At 37.3% G+C, this 26,668-nt stretch overlaps 4 protein-coding genes across 5 annotated transcripts; all 4 read right to left on the bottom strand.

The window, feature by feature from the left end:
* Positions 1-265: 265 nt before the first annotated feature.
* Positions 266-4,384, bottom strand: dynll2b (dynein, light chain, LC8-type 2b). Its single transcript, XM_019112414.2, has 3 exons — positions 4,226-4,384; positions 1,943-2,079; positions 266-750 (listed from the first exon to the last, which is right to left on the bottom strand). Exons 2-3 carry the CDS (start codon positions 2,072-2,074, stop codon positions 613-615), a joined length of 270 nt encoding a protein of 89 aa, XP_018967959.1. The 5' UTR covers positions 2,075-2,079; positions 4,226-4,384; the 3' UTR covers positions 266-612.
* Positions 4,385-4,859: 475 nt separating this feature from the next.
* Positions 4,860-8,894, bottom strand: LOC109098896 (serine/arginine-rich splicing factor 1B-like). Of its 2 annotated transcripts, XR_006157667.1 has the most exons (5): positions 8,477-8,894; positions 7,878-8,059; positions 7,266-7,438; positions 6,138-6,947; positions 4,860-5,487 (listed from the first exon to the last, which is right to left on the bottom strand). XR_006157667.1 is itself a non-coding variant. In XM_042748235.1 (4 exons), exons 1-4 carry the CDS (start codon positions 8,665-8,667, stop codon positions 6,759-6,761), a joined length of 735 nt encoding a protein of 244 aa, XP_042604169.1. In that variant the 5' UTR covers positions 8,668-8,894; the 3' UTR covers positions 4,860-6,758. The 2 variants fall into 2 exon arrangements, 1 of the variants encoding a protein (XP_042604169.1); XM_042748235.1 differs by having other exon boundaries at positions 4,860-6,947.
* Positions 8,895-9,449: 555 nt separating this feature from the next.
* On the bottom strand, positions 9,450-15,268 carry pigs (phosphatidylinositol glycan anchor biosynthesis, class S). The gene is made up of 12 exons (XM_042748234.1): positions 15,143-15,268; positions 14,718-14,857; positions 14,520-14,631; positions 14,309-14,398; positions 12,794-12,885; positions 12,472-12,709; positions 12,247-12,389; positions 11,456-11,570; positions 11,226-11,371; positions 10,323-10,423; positions 10,024-10,234; positions 9,450-9,908 (listed from the first exon to the last, which is right to left on the bottom strand). Exons 1-12 carry the CDS (start codon positions 15,159-15,161, stop codon positions 9,630-9,632), a joined length of 1,686 nt encoding a protein of 561 aa, XP_042604168.1. The 5' UTR covers positions 15,162-15,268; the 3' UTR covers positions 9,450-9,629.
* Positions 15,269-16,100: 832 nt separating this feature from the next.
* LOC122141194 (fructose-bisphosphate aldolase C) lies at positions 16,101-25,540 on the bottom strand. The gene is made up of 9 exons (XM_042747521.1): positions 25,425-25,540; positions 20,732-20,862; positions 20,377-20,588; positions 19,199-19,253; positions 18,954-19,114; positions 18,792-18,875; positions 18,501-18,675; positions 18,133-18,332; positions 16,101-17,078 (listed from the first exon to the last, which is right to left on the bottom strand). The coding sequence occupies exons 2-9, from the start codon at positions 20,841-20,843 to the stop codon at positions 16,986-16,988; spliced, it is 1,092 nt and encodes a 363-aa protein (XP_042603455.1). The 5' UTR covers positions 20,844-20,862; positions 25,425-25,540; the 3' UTR covers positions 16,101-16,985.
* Positions 25,541-26,668: the final 1,128 nt, after the last annotated feature.

Genomic DNA, 26,668 nt, shown 5'->3' with positions numbered 1-26,668 from the left:
CAAAAAATGCACACAGCAAGAGCCCATGTCTCCTGAGATAGTGAAGTTTGTTAAATTCTTGAGCTACACTTCAGTAAGAGGCAAATGAAGACAATTGGTCATTAAACATTAAAACGCAAAAAGCGGCACTGTAATTTCATTTTACATCATATAACTGGGGTTAGGAACAGTCATTAACTTGAAATGGATTGCAGACAATTCTGTTTGGATCTACAATAATAATAATAATAATAATTGTAAAAAATTTAACTTTATACCCAAAATATGCATGACATAACATTCTTTAATATAATTTAAAGGCAGCGGTCAAAGCATTTTATACAACTTCAGTGCAAAACAAATTTGGACTTGGAAAAAAACTAACAAAAATCATCTTGTTGCGTCAACTCGTGCAACTACAGAAAGCAAAAAAGTACTGTATTGCAACATATACAAATTAAATAATATACACGGTCCATGCATTTATGCACAGCCTCTATAGCTAAATTCATGAATGTGTATATGGGAGAGAATGTAAGCGTGTGCGTGTGTATGTGTGTGGCTCAAGCCATCAGTGTGTCACAGTCCAGGTTTGGAGTTGATGTCCAACTTTCATGAACGACAGCTGTTCCCTCAGCCTGATTTGAAGAGCAGAATGGCCACTTGACCCAAGTAAAAGTAGATGAAATGCTTAGTTTCGTGCGTCACATAACTGCCAAAGTTCCGTCCCACAATACAATGCCATGTCGGATTATACTTCTTATCGAACTCCTGTTGAAAAGCGAGAACAGTAATTTAGACTTTTACTAGGAGCAACAGTATTCTCTAGAAGGCCTGGGATACAACAACAGTGTATAGTACCATAATGCATTTGTGCATATTGCAAATGCATTAAAATAATGTACACTCTTCATTAAAAAGTAATGCTACATAATACATTTGGGGGATGGGGCCAATGAAACATTTAGCTGAGCATTAGTTTCAAAGTATTGAAGTGCATTACAAAGTCCAAGCTAATCTATTTTTGTTTCTATATCACAAAAAACTATTGAAATCAAACAATTAAAGGAATGGTTCACCTAAAAATTTAAATTTGCTGAAAGTTCTCTCACTCTCAGGCCATCCAAGATCTCATGGGAACAGATTTGGAGAAATATAGCATTACATCACTTGCTCACCAATGGATCCTCTGCAGTGAATGGGTGCCGTCAGAATGAGAGTCCAAACAGCTGATAAAAACATCACAATTCACAAAGAAATCCTCACAATTGCAGATGATCAGTTAACATCATGTCAAGTGGAAAGCTGCATCTTTCTAAGAAAATGCATCATTAAGGTGTTTTAACTTTAAACCATCACTTCTGTCCAAAATACAAGTCCATAATCAATAATGCTGCTTCCTCCAGTGGAAAAATGGTTCCCCTGTTGTCCTCTCATGTGAAAATCCACCAACAAATTTGTTTAGAGTGGTTTTTACTTATTAACAGTGCTGTGTATATCTCTCCTAAATCAGATGAGATTACTTTTCACTGGAGAAAGCAATATTATGGATAAAGGATTCATATTTAGCCAGAAGCAAATATTTTAAGTTAATGATGTTTATTACAAGCACGTAGCTTTAAGCTTCACGAGTCATTAATTGATGGACTAGAGTGGTGTAGATTATTGTAATGTTTTTATCAGCTGTTTGGAATCTCATTCTGACGGCACCCATTCACCGCAGAGTATCCATTGGTGAGCAAGTAACTTAATGCTAAATTTCTTCAAATCTGTTCTGATGAGAAAACAAACTCATCTCCATCTTGGATAGCCTGAGGGTGAATACATTTTCAGCAAGTTTTCATTTTTGGGTGAACGATTCATGCTGTTGAATCTTTCTAAGAATGAAGATGAAGTAGGAAATGATGTTTTAAAAATAAAGTCTGTGGAGGTGTCAATCATAAATATTCTGTGGATGGGTGACCTTTTTGATATATGCAGCAATGTCCTTCTCAATGTTGTACTTCTCCATGGCCTGTGTGGCACAATCCACAGCATCCTGCTGCATGTCCTCAGACATATCAGCGTTCTTTATTACTGCCTTCCTGTCAGTCATGATGGCTGCGAATATAGAGAAAAAAGGCAAAGGGGATTCACTGACCATCTGGTATACAGTCATAAGAACCATGAAGAACCTTGATCATGAAGCTGAATTAGCTACTTAAAGCTTTCTTGTTTAACAGTGGCACAAAGTTATGATTGGAAAAGGTATTTAAACATCAGAAAAAGGAAACCTTCACCTTAAAGGATTGCATTTCTCATTTAAAAATCATGAAAATTTAAATTTTTTAAGTTGACAATGACAAAAATAAAACCGAAAAAAACTTACATTCGAAAAGTTTGAAATTTTCACACACAGCCATCACTTACAAAAATAAAAAAATAAATAAATAGGCCTGGCTCACTATAATCACTTGTCAGTTCTTTTAATGGCACATTCGGATGTAAATGGTCTGCTCTGGGACCTGCCTGAGTTTACGGAGTCATCTACCTTTCCAATCAGCTTATTAAGGAACTAGTGCATCTACTAAAAAGGAAACGTGCAGTCATGATTTGACAAAAAGGAGGCCACCTCAATCAGCTCCCTCTGAAAAAGACTCCCAGTGTTGGGCCCAGGAGAGGGAGAAGGTTGATGAAATCCATTCAGTGAGGATGTATGAGAAATCAGATCTTTATCCAGCTCGATTTACTGACATGAAACTAAACCAAGGCCAACCGCATATGCAACATCCACATCAGAGGCATTTCAGATCACTTGCATTCAGTAAACTGACATTTAGAATTATAGATTGACCGATATCGTTTGGTATGACTCATAACTATAGGTTATTCTGAAGCTGCAATGTGTTATTTCTTCTATCCTCGCTTAGTATGCAGTAACACTAAAACCACTTGTAGTTTAATTTCCCTAAACAGTTCATCTATTCAAAACATGCTAGCAAAGCAAAATCGGCTCAACCAATTGCATAAGTTTGGGGCGGGACGATTTGCTTGACTGGCCAATAGCACACAGTTGAAAGAATTGGTCAATTGTTTAATTAAATAAATATGTACAATAACAATTATCACAGCAGTTATTTTGAAGTGTTTTTTTTTTTTTGCTCCTGCCCTTGCTTAATATTAAAAGTCATTTGTAGGTTAACTTCCCTGAAAACTTTTAAATAATGTGGCACTATAAAAACATCCCAACAAAATTGGCTCAACCATTCACATAAGTTTAGGGCGGGACTATTAGCTTGACTAGCCAATGTCACATGGAAGTGTGTTTGAAAAATCAGTCCCTTTAAATGTCAATAAATTATTATTAAATTTGTTATATTAAAATTTTTAATTTAATTTAACAAAAAAAACGATTGATATTAGTATTTGTATAATAATCATTATTTGTACTATTATTGACAAGTGAAACTAAAAATGCTTTTAAATAAATTTGCTAAAAGATTTTTCAGCTTAGCAGATGTGATAACTGAAGTTGGAAAGTGTGCATAACGGCTATAATACTGGCAGAACCGATTATCGGACTATTTAAATGGTATTGTACAAGAGCAGAATGTCCTAAGCAGTTGCATAAGTAACAGGATGCAAGAGTTAAGAATTGAATTTCATTGGACTGAATGAAAGTGAGAGTAAATTATGCTGCAAAGCACAATTAATAATTCACACAGCACAGGTGTCTGTCTTTTATAAGGTCACGGAGAGGGAAGCACTCAAAGCTGATATAACTATTTGTTGCAAGCTTTGGCTATTTTTACAAGACAAATTTAAGTAACTTTCACAAGTGCTGCCATGTCGACAAAATACACTGGTGTCTACAGATGAGTCCATTAAAGCCACACGGTGCTGATGTCTTCAGCATCTGCTCTCAACGCTCTCGCGATTGGAAGAATTACGTAATATTTTTCTCCAGACGCTGAACAGTTCTAACTTTCATTTCACGCCACCGCCCTAATTATTCTCTACAAAAACCATTTACGCAGCATATTTCTTCTCAGAAACGTCTCGAATCCAACAATAACAATTATTTAAAGGCGATTTGCTGCAAAGTACAGGCAGCGGCGAGTGCTGCGTCCATGATGCTTCATTTGAACACAGCACTAATCACTAAACTTCCCAAATGCATAAATGTTTAAAATGCTTTATTTCTTCTCACGAGCTACATGGTCAACACCTCGGATGCATGCATAGTAAACAAGTACACATAGCTCACCCTCTTTTGATGCTTTTACTCTGGAATACTATTTAACGCAGGCTTTTTGGAGCCGCTGTGTTCACGCTTGACTTCTCTATGCACTCTTTCAGTCGTAACTCTACCCATGCGGCTGCGCTCGTAACTCATACCCAACTTCGCGTCACGAAACCCGCGGAGACCCGCCCACCGCACTGCACCGGCTCTCTGATTGGCTCACGCTGATCCTCTCCCCGCATGTTACGAGCGTTTTCCACTAGCTTCTCACTGCCCGCATTTTATTTCATCCCACAATGCACCAGGGCCGTCTGGACTCAGAATCCCACATCATCAGGCCAAAGGTATTGATTCCTGTGAGGTATTATCAAATTTGTTACCACTCCATAAGAGAGGTCAAGTTTATATGTAACTTACTGGTTACTAAACATTATGTTCACTGCCTTAAATATTGTTCTCATTTGGAATCATAATTTCATAACTTCTCACATATTTCAACATACCAATCTACAGCTATATGTTAAGACAATGTGTTGCTTTGTGTGTTTAATTTACTATGTAATGACCTCAAAATCTTCCATAAACACACATATTTGAATGTTTACTGTATCAGTCAGTGCAAGTTAAATATTTCTAGAAAAATGAAGAAAACAAAACATTTTAATTGAACATTCAATCTTTATTTAAAGAAGGGTGAAAGAGAGAAAAACCAACACACTACAATCTAGAAATATAAAGTAGTCAATTGTGGGGGAAAGAAACACCACTGCCAACACAGCAAATGCCAACAAATGTTATTTGAGAAGTAATTTTTGAAACCCTAAATAAACTACAACATCCCCCTGAAAATGTGCCTATTATACCACCCTCCCACGAATTCCCCCCTATTTACCACTCCTCATGCCGATTCCATCCAAAGCAACTGATCCAGCCTTCTGGTTCCTTGCTCTGCTTCTTTTTATACCAAAAACCAAATCTCGCAAAAATAAAAGAGGCACCTGGATCCCTTCTGCGCGCATCAATGGGGCTCCACGGAAAAAGAAAAAATGAATTTGGTTCTAGAGAAGCCAATTACGACGTCAAGTATCCTTACACTGTGGTTTGGTGGGGGGGATGCGGGGCTGGGGTTGGGATCCTCTCCTATGGTTCCCGTTCCCGGTAAATTGATCCCGCTCCATGTATGTATCCATCCTTATCCTAATCCTAATCCTGCTCCTGATCCTGAACTGATCCAATGATCCGGCTCCAAGGATCGGGACACAGTGAGCCCCTCCTCCAATCCAAACCTTTGAATACCAGCAAAATCAAAAAAGAGGGAGGTAACAAGTTAGAATCACAGCTAAATGAAGAGCTTCTATTATTGAAAGCTTCTATAAATTGATCATAGGAGCGGTATTTTTTTTTTTTTTCTCGTGTAAATGACAAAAAGGATACCAGACTATGATATGCTCTCGAAGAGGTTTAGAGCACCACCTAAACACATTAAATTGTGCTTATTCATTGGAAAAACAAGCAAATCTAGCCTAGAAAAAAAAAAAAAAGACAAATACACAATTTACATGAGAACAACTGCACATGGCAAGCCTTTATCTTGTCTAATGATATATCTACATGAGAGTTCAATAGTGGCCTAATCCCAGCACATTTTGGACAACAGGCAAAAATGTTTTTGTATTTAAAAACGAAACATCCAAAAAAAACAATGCTGTCTTGATGTATGCACAAGCATCGCAACATCCAGACAGTACACATGCATGCTTAGCAGCAATGACCAGTGAGAAAAGGTAAATTAAATAGGGAAGGGGAGTGTTGTGAAGGGAGGAAGAATGGCAAAGCAAAACTAATGTGTTACTGAACTAAGAAAATCCAGAGTACTGGAAGTCTGTAAAAAAACAACTGCCTTTTTTAAGGTGACTAAAGCCGCTTGCCGTCATACCATTGCTTCCTTAAATGAAATGCCTGCTCCTCCTCCTCCAAATATCCTAATATGAATGAACTGTGCTTCAAAATCCTTTATTCCAAAGCTTTCTTTAATCCTGCTCTTCTGTTGTCTATAGAAAAACATGAAAAGGTAAAAGTAGAACAAATTTTCCAATGAAAAAATAATCCCACCCCAAAAAAGCCAGTAATGAAGCATCATTAACAAAATAAAACTGTAGCAAATTAATTAGTCACACATACAACTATTTAAAGCATTTCAACATGTCCCTTGTCAAACATGTCAACTATAGTACAAGGGATGAGTATGAAGATCCGGTTAAAATGGGAATGCAAGACAAAGACACAACAGGGTCATGGGATAGAAGACAAAAAAAAAGGATTGACGGGAAAGAAAGGAGAGAAAGGAGACCATCTACTTAGTTACACATAGCTGTCATTAGCAGAATGACAGTCAAATAATAAAAAAACAACTAACAAACCATAGATGAGAGAAAGCAAACTGGGGAAAGTGGAGAGACAAAAGTCAAAAGAGCAATGAAGTACAACAGTGGGTCCAATAGAGGGCGACACAGTGTGTATATGATTGTGGCCAGCCTGCTAGCTGGGATGTGGATGTTTAGGTGCGGGAACGGGAGCGGCTGTGGCGGGGCGAGTAACGCGGCGATCCTCGGCTGCGGCGTGGAGAGTAGCTGCGACTGCGGCTGTTGCTCCGGCTGCGACTCCTGCTGCGGCTGCGAGAGCGCGAGCGCCCGTAACTGGGGCTGCGCGGGCCGTCCACCTTAACCCGAATGTAAGCCGTCTCTCCCTGAGGAACATAAATGGGACACTTTCTAACAAAGAACTACCAGATCTCAGGTTACTCCTAATTCATGACTCACTTGGCGAATCTAAAACAGATTATTATTTTTTTTTTTATTTAGCACTACACCAAAATTACACATCATTCCAGATGTGGCCCACTGACAAAATCACTTACATTCAAAAGAGCCATTCCATGGATCCTCCTAGTCCATGTGGCTCCATCATGGGTCTCTGACATCAAGCTTACCTTGATTATTCCCAAATCCTTAAGCTATGCCCTGTCCTGTCCAATGGCGGTCTACATTTACAAACTCACACCTACCTCATGTGACCGGAACTTAGTGTTATCCAGCTTTCGAACGGCGTAGGTCATGTCTTCTTTGCGCACAAACTCCACAACGCCGGTGCCATCTCGGAAAACGTCAGCATAACATACATCACCTGCTTCACGCATGTGATCCTTAAGGTCCTGCCAGCTGCCACTAGGAGGAAGTCCTGGACAGAAAAAAAAAATCGTAACCATTACATAAGTAGATCCTTCTTTTAATGAACAGCACAAGAATCATTACGCCAACAAGTGACCATTTCAAGAAAGCAGTAAGAAAGCACTTTTGCCAACAGCTACAGAAGCTTTCCTGCAGTGCAAAAGCTCCTTATGATATCACACCATTTATAGATAGTAAATGCATGCATAATAGTTAATGCAATTAAATGTGTTTACTTTACATTTTATTTACTAAAATAATTAGATATTTGAACTTAATAAATTTGTAAAAATAAACAGATTTATGCTTTCCTGATTCTAATCTGGTTAGTCGGTGTGTTTTATTTCCTGTCAAATAAGGACCAGGTAACACTAATATCACATACAATATGTGTGAAAGGACCTTATGTTGTATAATAAAGATGCCAGACACTATGGCTGTCCACTCACCTGACACTATGACCCTGTACTCTGAACGCCTGGATGGAGGGCCGTATCTGCCTCTGGGAGCTCCAACTCCACCACCACCTCCACCTCTTCCACCTCCCCTGCCACTCCTTGGGAACTCCACTCGAAGACGATAGCCATCATAGTCATAGCCATCTCGTCCATACACAGCATCCTCTGCATCTCTGCAGACAGAGAAAATAATCCTCATGGTTTGCGCATGCGCAGAATTTATACTCTCAACCTAAACATGGTACAATTGACAGTGGTGTTTACAAAATTAGAGCATCTTATTAAAATATACTGCATACTTAGGAGTTTTGTATACTTCTCAGAATTGTAGCTTAGCTGATAAGCTAACTTAGATACGTTAACGTTATTTAAACTTCCGTGTTATGACCTAACGTTAGCTGACGGATTTCCGCACCTCATACAACTTTAAGCGTTTAATTTAAAAGACTAGTATTTCAGAAAAAAATACGTATTTATCTCATATAACACCTTAAGAGAGATAACATCGTCTTGCTGTGTATTCGTTAACACATACACATGTACGTTAACGTTAGCTTCAGGCTAGGCTTGGTTTGCGTGTTTAACGTTACCTCGGGTCCTCGAACTCCACGAACGCAAACGGCGGACCTCCTCTTCTGTTTTTAAGGTCGATATCCCGAATGGCTCCGTATTTATAAAACACATCCTCTACGTCCTTGGTGCGAATATCGGGGGGTAAATTACCAACGTATATCCGACAGTCGTTGTTCCCTGCAGGCCCTCGAATTACACCGCCAGACATTTTCAACCACAAGTTACGCAAATGACGTTGACAATTAGTTACGATTCGTCAGGTGACAAAAAGAAATCCTCTAGCACTGCTGTATCAATATATGTTCACCAACCAATGCTACTGGTTATATTCAAAACCTTTATCTCTCAAATAAAAACAAAACGATCCCTCCCAATATGGCGCCGTCCCTTTCTCCCTCAACACAGATAGTGTCGCGGCGCGGAAGGATACGTGCTTGGCAGCACTGCGGAAGCTTTTACTCTTATTTTATTTTGCTGATAATGTTGTTTTAAACCCGTATGACTTTTTCTTCGTATGTTAGGCAGAATGTGAGGATATTGCAACCTGGCATATTTGGTTTTAACTTAAATTGTAAAACAAACAATTAATGCAGTTTATATATATATATATATATATATATATATATATATATATATATATATATATATATATATATATATAAAACCATCAGGTTTTCACATTAGAAATTCATACAACTGAAAATAACTCTCACATGGCATCATTCCTGGATCTATATACAAACTTATTTTAAAGTTAACACACATCATCCCAGACATTCAGAGAAATTATTGTAATACGTCAATATAAACATAAGAATGTTTTTATATAAAATTTTTTTAATCTTGCATTTTACGTTTGTTGCGATTATGAATCCCTTGAAAAACAAACCATAAAATGTCTACTAATTCCTCACAAATCTAAATGAAACTGAGATCATGACCCAGTGTTACAGTGTTAAAACAGACATGCAGTGCAACAAAGAGAGAAACCACATTTCAAACTGCACTTTTACTTTATCTTTTTCATCCGATGACAGTTAGACTATTGGTCTAATAAATAAAGTGTAAATGTACACCACACACATCATCTTTTAATGAATCAGTGTGTTTTTTGAACATTCTACACAAATGCAGCCATTAGTGTGTATGCGTCAAACAAGCCGTGGTTTCTCAGTCACTTTTGGCTTGTTTATCTGCTCGCCTTTTCTTAGCTTCACTCACAATTTTCAGTAGCGAGAGCACAATAGGTACACACATGGGTAGGAAAAGAGGAATATAGATGGCGAATTTCTGATCGTCTGGAAAATAAAGAAGATGCAAAAGAGAGGGGTCGAAAAAGGCCCTCTCTGAAGCCAAAATGGCCTCCCTGCTGTACTGAAGCGCAAAGGCCAGGTTCCCGGCCTCCAACTCGGCGACAGCAGACTGAAGTGATGTCACTGCACTGGAAACCTGAGCGAGAAATAATAGCAAAATTGTGCATTTTACAATTCCTAGTGTTCAGAACAAAATGTTAGAGTGGAACGATTTCATTATGTGATGGACTATGAACATCTGGACCTCCCACCTGCTGTGCGATGTTGTCATTGATGACGATGTTTCCAATCTGGTCGAGGAGCTGAGCCAGCGAGGTGATGGTGGTGCTGGCGGTGGCGATGTTCTCCACACTGCGGCTCCACAGTAGCCGGTCCAGCTCCCAGTCAGCCAGTCCAGCGCTGCCTGGACTCTGCAGCACAAAGCCTGTGGGAGGATGAGTATGCTGCACTCCCAGCATGAGCCTAGAAACAAAATGAGAAAGAAAGTGGAATAAACCACTTTCATCTGGGCAAACCAAGTATTTTTACTTACATCTGTGAAAGTACTAACCGTAACTGTGCCAAAAACACACCCATCACTTTCGCCATATTAATGTTGATATCTACAGGACGTTCAGCTTCAGGTCCGTACATTTCATTCACATTGTACACCTGGGGACACAGATGAAAGACATCCAGCACATTCACGTTATCTCATATAATTCACAATATCTAAAGGTGACAGATCATGAAAATCTGACGAGCACAGAACACTAGAGTCCCAGCCTCAGAGGACACAAGAGAACAGTGGATTTATTCATTTATATACTGTATATTACGCTGCTGCCTGACACACAGATATAAACATACAATTCCTTTCCCAGCCGTTTACCTTCACAGACATAACCAACTGTTTTAGTAACTTTGTGTGTTTTTAACAAACTTGTGTGGATTTGACAGTTCAAGCACAATAAGACATGCAAGAAGTCTGAACTGATATGGCCTTAAAACACATGATTTCAGGTGCACGATAGACATGATAATCAAAACCAAACTGATGTTTTCAACACAGTATCTGAGGAGCTAGCTGTAAAGGCACTGTACTATTCTGGAAAAGGGGTCGGGGAGCAGCAGCTCATTTGCATTTAAAGAGACATGCACGAAAACGGTGTGTTTCTGCTGTCACTCAAAATTGGCATTTTCAAAATGATATAATAAATGATCTGTGGGGTATTTTGAACTGAAACTTCACAGACACATTCTGGAGAGACGTTAGATTTATATTACATACTGTAAAAAGGGGCATAATAGGTCTCCTTTACTGTAAGTACGGCAGCCCTGAACCGAAACATTAAAAAAATACAAGGATCAATCTGATTATAACCTGATTTTTTGGGTGCATGTAAACTTAGCCACTGAGAAATGCAAAAGGAACATCATAATCTATGCTTAAGTAAATATATCTGGACAGTACCATAATGCCGCCCCAACGAGGGCTGTGGAAGGCGTTAGAGGGCACCTCCCGTTTGCTGTGGTCTCTGATGAAAAGAGGAGAGTGGTGGGCATCTGGCACATATAGCAGGAAGTTCAAGACAGGGTTAGAGGAAGCTGCATTGGAACCTGTGTGAAAGAGAATACCAGCATGTGTAAATCTACATGGGCATAAAAAACATTCATTAAAATCAGTTATAGCTCAAATCTCACCTAGTCTGGCCTCAACAGGGTTGATAACATGTGATAAGCTGTCTGCACTGAGTGTATAGGCTGACACACTGTTGTCAAATCGAGGATTCACACCCAGAACGGCATAATACAGAATCTGAAAAGAAGAAATACACTAGTGACAAACAGAAGAGGAGAAATTTGGGTGGGCAGTATTTACAAAATATTATATCAAAAATTAGAATTACAAATTATTATTTACAAGATATTAATATACATAATGATAGTAATATTTGTTCAATGATTGCTCAATGGAACTCAGTGGATAACTACACAGTAATACCAAATTATCAAATTAAATTTAAATAAATTCAAATTAAATTAAAGGAAACATAACTTATTTTATTTAAAAGTTGATGATCGTAAACCAAAAAAAAATAATTCTGGCATTAGTGAGCAACTTCATATTTAATGTAAAATGTGTGAAGAATATAAATATAAAAAGAAAATAAATATATATAAAAATAAATAAATAAACTTAAATCAATATTATAAACTATTAAAATTCTGACTCTAAATGCTGACTGAAAGAGTCTTGAAGCTGTAAAATATACTCATGCACCACTCCATGCTTCTTCCGTTCTCTTGTGTAAAAACACAAAGTAGCTCTAATAGCTGTGCAACTGTATCTGTTGTTGTATAAACAGTACAGCAAATTCTCTATGGGTTAACACATTTGTAACTTTTGCAAGGAACAGAATGTTCCGTCAGCCCTGTGAAGACTCACATTTGTTAGAGACCACACAAAGTACAATGTAACTGTTCTTAGGCACCTGAGAGTCCACTGAAAAGTTGGCTATAGGGGCGAGTTTGTTCAATAAAGGCTGAATGTAGCTTTGAACGGCGCCTTCGATATCCCAGTGAAGACTGTGTGACTTTGGGTCTGGGTTGAGCAGACTGAATGTGATCTCGTAGCCTAAGAGAAGCCGAAGTTAGATTAAGATAATTAAAGGAGTACGCTATTGAGAATACAAGTCAAAATGAGGCTCAATACTCACCAGGACTGGATTTGATGGCCCGCATGCTGTCTGCCATACTCTCCTTAGTCACTTTGGTCATGCGGACACGGTTGCTCAGAGCAGCTACTATATCCTGGTGACCGAAGGACATGGTGCTTACCACCTGCTCCACCTCCACATCCAGATTTGATAAGACTTCCTTCAGACTCCAAGAAGTTTTAAAGGGAGGAGAACGTAGCAGCGCAGTGCGCCGTTGCCCCACGTACACTTTCACATCCTGAAAGTAAACAGCCGGAATGAGCATAATGAGCTTCAGAAGTGATTTCAGTATGTAAAAATACACAAATGCTCTGAATCTTACCTCTGGCAGAAGGGTGGAGGACTCGGGGATCACATATACAACCACAGACCCACAAGAACTCTCAGAGAGCATGTGTAAGGACAGATCTGCCTCTGTGGAGGGAGAAGTCAACAGCTCAGGGATAGAAACTCCATAGTACCAATAGAAAAATGAATTCACATTTAAAAATGAGTGATGTGACAAAAAGAAAACCAAAGAAACCCAAAACAGCTCATTTTAAATTAGCTTTTGTTTGGAGTAACTCAATCAATGTAAAATGTGGCAAATTTAGCCACAATGGCCAGTTTCCACCTGTAGTGCCTGGGCAGGTAATTGGAAAAAGTAAAATGATTTCAGTGCTTATACTAAAATCCATATAAATGTTCACAATTTCACAAAAAACATTTTTTTTTTTTAAGAAACCACAATAACTATTTAGTTCTTTTGGGAGTCTATTCAAGTTTTATGGAATCTTCTGAAAGCAAACGATAATGGATAAGAAGAAGAAGATTTAAAGGGATACTCCATCCCAAAATGAAAATTTTGTCATTAGTCACTTACCCCCATGTCATTCCAAACCCGTAAAAGCTTTGTTCGTCTTCAGAACACAATTTAAGATATTTTGGATGAAAACCTGGAGGCTTGAGACTGTCCCATAGACTCCCAAATAAATAACAGTGTCAAGGTCCAGGAAAGTATGAAAAGCGTCGTGAGAATACTCCATCTGCCATCAGTGGTTCAACCGTAACGTTATGAAGCGATGAGAATACTTTTTGTACACGAAGAAAACAAAAATAACAACTTTATTCAACAATTCCTCTCCTCTGTTTCTCCAAATCAGTGTAGCACCATTTGTACAATTCTGAGCAAGTACGCAGGCAGTGTACGCTCTTCTGTGTCAGCCACGCCGATGCACTGTTTGCTTTCAAACCAAAGCGGAAATACATGTAAAAAATGTATCCTTGTGGTGCGGATACAGAAGAGTGTACGCCATTGGCGTACTAGTCAGAAATGCCTAAATGGTGCTACGCTGATTTGGAGAGACACAGAGAGGAGAGGAACAGTTGAATAAAGTCGTTATTTTTGTTTTCTTTGTGTACAAAAAGTATTCTCATCGCTTCATAACGTCACGGTTGAATCACTGATGGCAGATGGAGTATTCTCACAACGCTTTTCATACTTTCCTGGACCTTGACACTGTTATTTATTTGGCAGTCTATGGGACAGTCTCAAGCCTAACGGTTTTCATCCAAAATATATTAAATTGTGTTCCGAAGACGAACGAGCTTTTATGGGTTTGGAACGACATGGGGGTAAGTGATTAATGACAAAAATTTTCATTTCGCGGTGGACTATCCCTTTAATGTATAAGTGGCTGCAATTGTTCTTCCATCAGTGGGAATAACTACAATTAAAAAAATCCTATAATCTGTCAATATAGTCAATACATCCTCATTAAAATTAGACATAATTGAATTGGTATTAATAAATAACTGATTAAATCATCATTTATTAGTAACAATAAATCCACTCAACCTGCAGCAGTGGGCTGATTCAAGGCGTCTTCCTCCATTATAGTGGCAGTGCGATATCTGGTTTCATATTTGTACCGCAAACCTGTTTTAGCTGAAGAGGAAAAAAGAGAGCAACGTGTTCTGTCCTGGATGGATCAAAATTTATGTTCTTCGTGTTTACAATTCTGTTTTATGATGAAGCTTCCAAACAGTTTCAGAAATTGATCACTTACCATCAACTTGGTGCTCCTTTTCATTGACATGGCTAAGTGGAAACTTTTTCTGCTGTTCTGGGGTCAGTGTTCCTCGAGAGAAGACCACCTCGATATCAACACTTAGCTGAAGCTGTCAAAAACACGATTATATATCATTGCTGAACCAATAGAGTCACAGACATGATTCTGTCTCGAGGAAGGACGGAGCGCGTGTACCTGCAGGGAGTCGAGCTCGCTGATCTCAGAGAAAGGGAGCCAGGCGCGGTAGGTCTCTGTGGTCTTCCACCAGAGTGGGATGCCCACCACAATGACCACTGCAGCGATGGCCAGGGCAGCATATCGCCCTCGCTGCTTTTCTGGCATGACCAAAATGCAACAGTAAGAAATAAGACTAAAATAGGAACTACATATTCATTGAAATTGTCGAAAACATAAAATATCCATTATTCATTTACAAAAACATAGCGAGCGACCCAACCCTGAGTTAAAACATGCTAAACATAACTAAGCTAGCGATACGCTGACATTTGGCTTTAGTGTTATATACTTTTAAATGAACAATTGTGGCAAAAAAAACGTGAACACTGAAATAATTTCGAAGGCACAATGAGGAAATCGTTTTGAATTAAAGCAGGACTCACCAAGCTGCAGGGCTGCCATTGCTGTGTAGAATGACTACCGCATAGCCCGCTATTGGAGGATTCCATCCAATCAGACCACAGAGGGCACAGAAACCTCCAATCAGAGTTAAAGGGGGCGGGTTTAGTGTCATTAGCACTTCCTTTAAAAAAGCCGATTCATTTTATATCTGGTTCGCAGCAGTTAAAAATAATGCCACTTTTAAAGGGTTAGTTGTTCTCCCCCCAAAAATGAAGTCTTTAGTTACTCATTCTCATTTCGGGTTAAACCTATATGCGTTTATTTCTTCTGCAGATAAAAAAAGAAGATATTTTGAATAATGTTGAAAAAAAACATCAAACCATAATTGGTTACCATAAAAAAAAATAAAACAATAAAAAACATTTTGTGTTCTACAAAAGAAAAAATCATGCAGGTTTGGAACGACAAAAGGGTAAATTGTGAGAGAATTTTCAGTTTTGGGTGAATTATCCATTTAAATTAATAAGGGTCTGGTTTTTATATGTTTACTATTATTTATAAATTGTGGGGAATTAGTACATATCATGTATTTTTGGTAATTAAAATTAAATATATTTACTAAAATTAAATAATTTCGTTTTACGTAATATTTTATCAAACACCTCTGTAATAGGTCTCACAAGACACAAAATTTGGATTTGTGCCTCTAACGCTTTTTAAACAATTATGGAAATCCAGGGTGTACCATATTTATAAATATTAAAATCATTTTAATAACAACTGAACAGATATTTTACCCCCATTTGTTATGCAAAATGTTTTCTATTAAATTACACTACTCTCTACAATGAATAATTTAGAATTACCGATTTACTTAGATCTACTGTATGTAAACATGCTTTATTCAGCAAATTGTTGAGGAAAGCTCAAATGGAATGAACTGTAAGTTATGGCTAAAAATGTGTGAAATACACCTGCATAATAATGACAAACAGCATCTGGCATTTTACAGTATTTTATTTTAGTTTTTACTATCTGACACACAAAGTGCTTAGAGAACAACATCAAATCACAAGATCACATTTTGTCAACAGAGAGGTGAGTGCTCCCCTCCCCAGAAGCTCCACAGTTTGGTCCACCCCGCCGTTTACAACCCATATTAGTTATTATTCATGTAGCACTGTGTCACAAATACAGGGAGGAGAGGGAGAGCATGATACACTCAAGCACACAACGCAACGGAGCACAATTTCAAAATAATGGTCCTTTTCAAACTAATATTGTTAGTATTTTATATTAAATTTCTTGGGACAGTAATCACACAGCAATGCATTAATATCATATGTGAACACAACACAAAATAATATTCCTCGGAGTCTGGTGGAGTTAATAATAACTAGCAATAATATATTACTCTGTTTCATTCTCTATTACAATAAATATGAACTCAGTATTCACATCATCCACGCATCATCATGAGGGCCGATGAGGTCATACTGCACTGCAAGGAATGTGACAAGTCAACTTGAGTGGCTGGTGCCTGAATTGGAATGACTTATGTTAGAATGATAAAAACAGAGCGGCTGATATACATATACATCCATTTAAAATGGGCCACAAAAAAATACTGTTTTCTTGTTTGTAGCATGAATCCACGCCTTGAATATTTCAAAAATAACATATAATCTCCTGCGTACCTTTCTATTTCTCCTCTCCATTCCTAAAGTTTAATACATTTTAAATAGTTACATTATGAGACACTGCAACGACAACCCTAAAGTACAGAAGACAGCGCAGGCCTGTGATTGGTTGGTGACAGGAAGGGTAGCAGCTGTGCACTATACTATTGGCTGGCGGAAGCTGGAAAGATGGGATGCAGGATGTTCAGTAGGCATGATTGGCCACGTACAGGGACTGTCCCGCTGATCCACCGGTTCCAGAGGAGCTGTACTTGCCTTGAGCAGCCAATCCATTAGCCTGAGGAAAGTTCACAAAGGTCACTTTATGTTGCTTGCATCAGCAGCTTCAGACAGACCTTACATCAAAGAATTGCAGCCCAACAATTCTAAACAGATTCACTTCCTAGCTCTATTGTTATTCACTTTTATAGTAATTTTAAGTATTATATTGTTTTTATTATATTATTTATTATTGTTATGTTATAATATTTTATATAAAAATATATATATAATATATATATATATATATATATATATATATATATATATATATATATATATATATTATATATAATATATTATAATTCTATATATACCAAAATGAATCTATATATGAAAAAAAACCAAAATGTATAAATATAATACCGAAAACCATAAATATATATATATATATATATATATATATATATATATATATATATATATGACTATATATATATACACACACACACACACACATATATATATAATTTTTTTTTATTTTTTTCAGTTATGGCTGAATATTTTTGGTTGCTGAAATTTCAGTACATCACTAATATTATGTGCTAAACAATTATTCAAATTAAATTAAAATTAACTGTTCATGATTTCTGAAAAGATGTAGATATACATTTTATAGATATTAGCATTATTATCTGTATACAAAATAAAAATTTTTATTAAATAAGGAATATTTAATAGAAATTAGCATATTTGCATATTTATTAAGCATTATTTAAATTATACTGACTGCAGAAATTTCCACACAATTGAGAAAAATGCATTGCACTTAGGTAAAAATAAAATTTGCTTTAGGGGTAGCAACATTTGCCGGTGTTCGCCAAAATTTCGTAGGCAAAATGTATTTATTTCAAGGGGAATCCAAGTGTTACAATACACAAATTTCGCAACTGATTCAAGTTTGTGACACAGATTAATCACGTTGGCCAACAGAAATTTGCTCGGTTTGGAAGTGACTTCTGTGTGAGCTATGCTTTATACTGTGCTTCTCTATTGACAATAGGTCTTTTGCTAATGTGAAATTTTGCTAACTGTGACTGCACCTTAATGGGAAAACAATTTGATCAACTGACCTCAGCACGCTTGATGAACTCCTCTGTGGCGGGCTTCTCATTTTCCTTGACTCCGCGCCAGGCGGTGAGGGCTGAGGCCTGCAGGGCACGTCCATAGGAGAAGGTGAGGGCCCAGGGTTTTGTCAGAGGGCAGGTGTTGATGGCGTTCAAGTTGATAGATGCCTCCTCCTCACTCTGACCTCCAGAGAGGAATGTCACACCTGCCAGAGGAATTTCAAAATGACACTATGATCTCGCCACATAACTTTTTTTATTTTATCATAACTTGCTATCTATGTGATGGCGCTCTTAAATCATGGCACTCCACATTCTTAAAGCTTCAAAGAGTAAAACACAGCTGAGGTTTCTCCATTAGACTGGTGACTCACCTGTTACTGCGGGGGGAACGGTACGGCGCAAGGCTGTCACTGTAGCCATGGCGATTTCCTGATTGGAGAATTTGGTGGGGCAGGAGTGTCCAGCTGTCACCATGTTGGGCTTCAGAAGAGTTCCCTCCAGATAGACGTGATGGTCAGACAGGGCCTTGTAGCAGGCAGCAAGGACCTGGAGATACATGGGAAATAAAGAAACGTTTAGTAAATTTAATCATATAGTATGTTTCAAACTCATTAAATCAAGTCTTGTTTGAATGCTATAAACTGATGTCACTTTTTATGTACCTTCTCTGTAACATACTGGCAGCGTTTCAAGTCGTGGTCACCATCAGGTAGAATCTCTGGCTCAACAATGGGCACAATCCCATTCTGAAAATCCAAATGGACAATATTACGTCAAAAAAGTCACACTCCGTCACACAGACAGCAGAGTCTTAATGAGCTCACCTGCTGGCAGATGCTGGCGTAGCGAGCCAGGACGTTAGCGTTCTCCATGATGGCTAACTCTGAAGGAGTGGTCTCGCTGATCTTCAGCACAGACCTCCACTTGGCAAAGTCTGCACCGTCTTTCTTATACTGAGCACAGCGTTCTGACAGGCCATCAAGCCCTAAGAAAAACAGGTATCACATTAATAAAACATCATTACTGCCATCAATTTTAGCAAATATTATATCAGCAACGGTAAGCTTACCCTGTGTTGTGGTCTCTCCATTTGTTCCTGCCAGAGGGACGACACCTTTGTCCACCTGTGAAAGAGGACAACCTGCTTTAGGATCAAAATGTCACGGCAGCATGGCTAATAGTCCAGGCCGCACTGATCTGTTTAGTGAGAGCACAGAATGGATCCTCAGTCGGTACCGCTTTCTTTGCCATGACTTTGGTGAGAACTCATACACTCACGTGATAATAAAGTCACCATATATTTGTCACCATATATGGTTCATTGGAGGTGTTTCTGAATGCAAATGACCATGAACATGAACGAGCATGGTGCTTAAGAACATGTGGGATTTATCAACAATGATTACTTACTGGTGTGCATAAGAACTGAGTGCACACGTTCGATAAATACAGATTTTTTTGTACTTACACACATTCTAAATTTCATTCGTAGGACAAAATATAGAACCTTTTTTCTACGCACTCTTGATAAATGAGGGCCCAGGAGTCCTGACTGTATTTTCTAATAACTATCTTAAAAATAAACGTTTAACTGTGCCTTATTTAACTATTAACTATAAATACAAAGAAAGTGATACAAATATAATATTTCAAATATCTACAAACATCTTCAAGCAGCTAAAAAGGTCTAATTAGAAAATACCTTGTTGTGGCAAACATGAACAACCTGATTTACCCTAATAATCTTATCCTAATCCTTCACCTACATGACTACTTATTTATAACTCAGCACTCAGTATTTATGGCAGCACTGCATAGTTTATTTATAATTGTATTTTATATATATATTATATATATATATATATATATATATATATATATATATATGTGTGTGTGTGGTGTGTGCGTGTGTGTGTAAATATAAATATTATTACAATTAAAACCATATATTTTTTCTGATTTATTATATATTAAAATGTAATTTATTCCTGTGATGCAATGCTGAATTTTCAGCATCATTACTCTAGTCTTCTGTGTCACATAATCCTTCAGAAATCAATCTAACATGCTGGCTTACTGCTCAAGAAACATTTCTTATTATTATCAGTGTTAAAACACTTGTGCTGCTTAACATTTTTGTGAAAACCATGACCAAGCATTTATTTGAAATAGAGATCTTTAGAAACATTTGATCAATGTAATGCATCGCAGTTGAATAAAATTATTCATTTAAATCAAATTTTGTACCTTGATTCCCACAACAATGCCCCTGTCCTTGATCATTTTGGCAAAGGGTGTGCCATCATCAGCTTTCTGGTAAAGGGTCTCGTGGAAGAAGATGACACCACCAATGCACTTGTCAATGCGCTCATCAGCAGAGAAAAGGATCTGGCGGTACAGACGGCGGTTTTCCTCGGTGTTCTCGACGCCAATGGGGTTCAGGCGCTTTGCCATACTACCTGTATACATGCAGACATACATATTGTGTTAGAGGGACTGCCAGAAAGCTGTTTGCTGCATATTTCATGTTTGGAACAACACGAGGGGAATAAATGATCATACTGAAAGTGTTATTTCCATATAAGATGCAACCCTCACTGACCTGTGGACTCATCTGCAGCGAGGATGCCCTTCCCAGGAGCTACGATACGCTGAGCGATGTCCTGGAGCTCCTTCTTCTGCTCAGTTGTGAGTGCGGGGTATTGGTGCGTCATGTCTGCGGCTCAAAGCAACCTGCAACAGAGGAATGGCAGAGACACAACTGTCATTTCATCCATCTTATATATATATATGTATATTTCTATAATGACAACTCTCGGAGGGTTTAGCGTGGCAATGTACATGACAATGTTAAAGTGTTTAGTCACTGTGGAATAGATCTGCTACGCTGCTGCAGAGTAAGTACCAAGACTTGCTACGCTCAGTATATCCACAACATGCTGCTGTGAGCATGTAAGAAATGTAACATATATGAAATAACCCCCATTTATGGCATACATGAATAACCCCATAGCAGACCTATACAGGTGGAGCTGGGGAAGATGGAGGGTTTCTGAAGCATGCTACAGCAAGCACTAACTGGTCACTGGCCGCTGATACAAAACGAACCAATCAGCTGTTTCATGCCAGAACTTTGGAGAAATACACAAACAATATTGTTCAAATATTTGCAGACATTAAGATTTTTTTAATGATTTTGAAAAACTAAAAATACATTGTGAAATATGCTTAAAATAACCTAAAATTAAGCCAATAAAATAAGCACATTTAAAATAACCATTTATTTTAAAATGTAATTTATTCCTGTGATAGCAAAGCTGAATTTTCAGTATTATTACTCCAGTCTCCAGTGTCACATGATCTTTCAGAAATCATTCTAATATCCTGATTTTGGTTCTCAAGAAACATTTCTTATTATTAGCAATGTTGAAAACAGTTGTGCTGTTTAATATTTTTGTGGAAACCATACATAAAGAGCTACACTATGGCTCTTGATTTGAGAATCAGACTGTGGCTCGGATGGGAAATTAGCAGTGCTTTCTGTTGCTTAGAAACACTACTTCACCCACAGAAAGTCACACATGGAACAACAACGTGTCTCCTAGAAACGCCTGACTGATGGCTATGGATAAACAAAACTGTGCCTTATTATTCAAGGTATCTAGGGTCTAGTTAATATTCCGGCCCACCCTTCCTCACAAGCTCTTCAGCGAGGCTGAATTGCATAATAACGTAGACTAAAGCCAGCAGAGCGTTTTCTGTCGCTGTTATGCAATCACACTCCTCTAATCTCTGCTGTCATTCCCCATTAGACATGCCCCACTGTCTGTTACTACATGGTATAGGATTGGCACAGCATTTCATTAAAAGGGTTTGGTTACTTTTGTAAAAGAAGTACAATTTAGAATATTTTTAAAAAGTACTTATGGAAATAATATATTTTAAAACATAAATAATAGTGAATTGAATGTAAATCTTTTACTTAACTGCATGCTAATTGCAATTAAATCAAAATGCATTATATTTTATATTATATTTATAAATATATTTAATTTAATGCAATTAGCTGAACATAAGAGTGCTTTAAATGTAACATCAAGTGCATGTTCTTTAGTGTTTGTAAACAACCAAAAGCACAAAATTAAGAGTTAGAAAACTAAATAAATAATTAAATAAGGATCTTAAAAATAAATCATTATATTTCAATCATTATGTTAAATTAAAAGGTTTAATTAGAAATTATTACAAAGTGCTCTTTGTAAAGTACACCTATATGTTTTAAGAAAGAGTCATGAAAATTGACTTTTATTTCATTTATATTATATTATCCGATTGTATATTTTTAAAAAAAGACTTCTTATACACAAAGGTTATTTTTTGACTCAGTAATCACATTTCACCATAAATATCATTCATATTGAGACTGGACTTTATTGCTTGTCTAAATCCCTTCTATGCCTGTATATTGATTACATTGGTTGAGTGCTCCCCCATCTCTGTGCTGAATGGAACAAGCCAAAACCGGCACAGACTGGCTGGTCTGTTTTGATATAAATCACAGTTAGATGCATTGTGTAAAAATGTACTCAACAGAAGGAAGAAACATAAAGGTTTAAAACAACTGGAGGGGGAGTAAATGATGACGACATTTTTGGGTCAAAAAATGTAAATGTTTAATGCTAAAGGCCACAATTATTAGCTTGTGGCCTCACCCTCATGTCATTCCGAACCGTTAAGATCTTCATAACACAAATTAAGATATTTTTTAAATTTACGGTTGAACCCCTGATGTCACATGGATTATTTTACTGATCTCCTTGCTACGTTTCTGGACCTTGATCGTGGTAATTACATTGCTGTCTATGGGAGGGTCAGAGAGCTCTCAGAATTCATCAAAAATATTTTAATTTGCGTTCCGAAGATGAACGAAGGTCTTACAGGTTTGGAACGAAATGAGGGTGAGTAATTAATGACATTAATTAATTTTCATTTTGGGGTGGAGTAACCCTTTAAATATGGGTTATCGCTTATAGCCAATGTATTAAACCTCAAAAGTTTCCATTTAAATATTTTATTCAAATGTATTTTTAGCTATTTTATCAATTCGTTATTTATATTAAATATTATGAGAGTCCTATAAACACTAACGGGAATAGGTTGGAGATAGACCTAGATATTATTTCGACTGCTTGCCAGTGTTACATAGTTTATTATATAATATATCACAGACAACTGCAAGCTCTGTTTAAATTAGAGAGAACCACATTGGCTTGCCATTTATAAAACGCCATCAGTGTTTCTAATGCAAGTGAGCACATTTTGATGATTCATGATGACACTGTTTAGACACGGCACTTTTAAGTCATTTAATTACAGCCTTAATTCTTAACTGGCTTTAAACAAATAGCACAGTGGTTTAAATTAATGCCTATAAGGCATCAATCTGCTAGATGCTTGGATATACAAGCTCAAAATAGCAGGATAGAGAAGCTAACCAGTCTGTTATCAGTTATGGGCCTGAAGAGAAATGAAAAAAGAAATGCATTGAAAATAATTTCAAATGCTTATCCCTAGGTTGATAATGCCATCCTATTGAAAACCTGTTCTTTTATTCAAACAGATCTTTATAGGGAGTGTCAATGGCCTTGAAAAAGATGTTTCTGAAAGAAAACGTATGAGGCATCAGTGTCAGCTGACGGATTCAGTCTGCATCTGTTGCTCTGCACTGCATCATGCGCAACAGTGAGTCAGTGTTTTTCCCATTTTTCAAATGGCTTTGATCCCGGAGTATCTTCCCTATTCATTTTCTCCACAGGGATTTCAATGAAACAAACCAGCCTGCTCCAAAACAAATCATGATATTACAGATTTGAACTAAGGCAAAATGTATATGTATGGTGAAAGACTGTGCACTTAAACTGTGGCATAATCAAATAAAACAACACTACAATATAAAAATTAAGTATAAAAACAATATTTTAAGTTCAGTGCAGAATATTAATACAGTTAGAAAAAGCAGGTTGAGAGCATCTGCTGAGCTTTTCTGATTGGTGGATCTCACTTCAGGATTGAGGGTAGTGTAGTTCTTCACACAGTACTTCCCAATTTCCCTTAAAATTTGAAATGACACTGATTTGTTTGCGATTTCTCTGAAAAATATTAATTACATGTTTAATTTAAAAATGTTTAAAATATTAATTAAATGCTTTTTTATTTTAAAAGGCGTAAGATAATGCCATGCATTATCTTATCTTCAAATAGATACTATGCATGGAGAAATGCAATGGTTATGTAAAAGATACAAAAACAAAAGATGTACATAAAAGAAGAAATAAAAGAGTCAAAGGCCACCGGTTAGAGAACTGTACATCCTGAGCTTAGTCTCACCTTGAGCAGCACTATATGTACCCGCGGTGTCCTCAGAGAGGAGACACCATCCTCAGCACGTATACGCGACACGACACAGCTCGCGTGAATCGTCACAAACCTTATGCGCTGTGACGCAACGCGACGCGAGCGCGCATTCTAGTTGCGTCGCTAGCGGTGTAGGTAGGATGTTAAAGCATCCGAGGGCGACATTTAGGGTGAAGGACATCTTTGACAAAACCTGAATTTGATGTACGTTATTTAAATATCTCTTTCGAGAGTGTGTGATGCTGTAAGGATGTGTTTAAAATCTCTACTTCATCTCATTAGCTCCTCTGTGGTAGGCTAAGCTACAGTGATGCAGGAAATGCCTACGTGCAGATCGACCACACTCCCTTCTTCCGCAGACAGCAGCTGCATCCATGATGCTGTATAGACCTACACGTGCATATGATGCTTTAATCAGCATGTTCTGTGAAATAGATCCGGTTGTCGGATTTCTGTTAGCTCTAACTTACTTTAAATACACGGAAGAGAGATGGTGATGATGATGGTGTGTTCACCCATGCTCAGGGTGACATTGAATGTCATGAATGTCGATATGATGATGCGTTTCTCTTTATATAGTTGATTTTTGAGTGTCTGAACCCTTAAAAACGAACATTTTACACCGACGGCTTTTATATGTGTGACGTACATGCTAGAAACACTGCTAAAATGAGACAACCACCTGTCGGATCAAACATATTTACTTCTGACACTCAATGCAAAGCAAATAACTGACGTTGCACTATTAATATAACAAATATTATAAATAAAATTACATTTAACGTCAAAAATGGTCTGCCTACAAAACCAGTAAATGACATGTCATTCAAGAAAGCAACAGTGTCCCTATAATATATATAATAAACAATTCAATCACTTACCTGATTTAGAAGAGAGTGATGCAAAAGATTCCCTACTGTCGACAGTCTCCCGATTCAATGCCGCAACGCAACGTGACCGCTCAGAAAAATCAACCCATCTAGGGGCGTGGCTTTGGTCTAACAATGAATATTCATGAGTCTTTAAGGTGACCTCGCGCGTCGACATCACGTCCGACGGTCTCATGATTTATGTTTTACGAACAAGCACGTATTTTTTAAATAAAACAAATTAAAAAAAGAAAGATTTATACATACTATATATACAATAAAAAAAAAAATAATATAATATAGAAAGAAAGAAAGAAAGAAAGTGAATATTCGCCTACAACTATTTTTTTTTCTTACAAACCATGTCTATTATTTAAAAATGCAATGCTTACTGCATATACAAACCAATAAATTATTAGTTCTATTTAAACACAAAACACTCTGTTTACTTAGTATGGAAAAGTGTTTAAAAATACCTCTTCTTATATTAGAGAGATTTAGAGAGCGATCAATAGTTAATAATAGCAGAAGCTGACACTGCAATACTGTGATGTTAGGTGGGGCTTCAGAAATAACCACATACAGCACTGATTACAATATTGCATAAAAAGAAAAAGAAAAATACTACATTATTTCCTTTATTCTTTGCTTAGTATTTAATAAAGGATCACTGGTGTCAGGCATTTTGGGCATTAAACAAATACTGCCATCTCAGGCAGACAAGGTCATTCATGCATACATGTGCATCCAACCAGGCCCTCAGCAGTGGTTGAAATAACAGTATGAACAATAAAGCCAATAGGAAAATAAGTACAACACATAACCACATCCCCTTTCCCACAGGATCAGTCCACAGTGCATTATGGAAAAAAATGCACAGTGCTGAGCATATGATGTTATATAAAATTATAGGTATCCACTTGACAATCTGATCCTTTTAGCATTAAAGTGTATCCCTGAGGGTTTGTGAGGCTTTCAAAACTTTATAAACTAGGAAGAACTGAATTTATGGTATGTTTGTTTAATGAAAATACAGTGATGGCATATTAATGAGGACAAAATAGTCAAATAACGTCAAAGGATATGAGGAACTATGAACCACATTTCACTAAATGTCTCAACGAAAGGTAAGGAATTCAACACAAGGATTAGAGTGTCTCAATAAGAAATACACTAAACAACCAAATTCCTTCACAGAAGAATAACCTGCTATAAAAAGGTCCACCTGAAAAATAAAAATTCTGTCCTCATTTACT

This window comes from Cyprinus carpio, chromosome B21 (genome assembly GCF_018340385.1).
Source record: "Cyprinus carpio isolate SPL01 chromosome B21, ASM1834038v1, whole genome shotgun sequence".
NCBI classification, from domain to species: Eukaryota; Metazoa; Chordata; class Actinopteri; order Cypriniformes; family Cyprinidae; genus Cyprinus; species Cyprinus carpio.
This window is presented reverse-complemented; position numbering and strand designations above follow the sequence as displayed.

Excerpts from the sequence above, each read along its gene's own strand:
- LOC109098896 (XM_042748235.1), bottom strand. The coding sequence starts at position 8,667 with ATGTCTGGCGGTGTAATTCGAGGGCCTGCAGGGAACAACGACTGTCGG. Across the intron at positions 8,060-8,476 it reads GTGGAGTTCGAGGACCCGAG|AGATGCAGAGGATGCTGTGT; the intron begins GTAACGTTAAAC and ends CTCTGTCTGCAG. Across the intron at positions 7,439-7,877 it reads GTACAGGGTCATAGTGTCAG|GACTTCCTCCTAGTGGCAGC; the intron begins GTGAGTGGACAG and ends TTTTCTGTCCAG.
- pigs (XM_042748234.1), bottom strand. Across the intron at positions 14,632-14,717 it reads GCGAGCTCGACTCCCTGCAG|CTTCAGCTAAGTGTTGATAT; the intron begins GTACACGCGCTC and ends TGTTTTTGACAG. Across the intron at positions 12,886-14,308 it reads GAATCAGCCCACTGCTGCAG|AGGCAGATCTGTCCTTACAC; the intron begins GTTGAGTGGATT and ends CTCCCTCCACAG.
- LOC122141194 (XM_042747521.1), bottom strand. The coding sequence starts at position 20,843 with ATGACGCACCAATACCCCGCACTCACAACTGAGCAGAAGAAGGAGCTC. Across the intron at positions 19,254-20,376 it reads GCATTGTTGTGGGAATCAAG|GTGGACAAAGGTGTCGTCCC; the intron begins GTACAAAATTTG and ends CCTCTTTCACAG. Across the intron at positions 18,676-18,791 it reads GCCAGTATGTTACAGAGAAG|GTCCTTGCTGCCTGCTACAA; the intron begins GTACATAAAAAG and ends ATGTATCTCCAG.
- dynll2b (XM_019112414.2), bottom strand. The coding sequence starts at position 2,074 with ATGACTGACAGGAAGGCAGTAATAAAGAACGCTGATATGTCTGAGGAC. Across the intron at positions 751-1,942 it reads TTGCTGCATATATCAAAAAG|GAGTTCGATAAGAAGTATAA; the intron begins GTCACCCATCCA and ends GCTTTTCAACAG.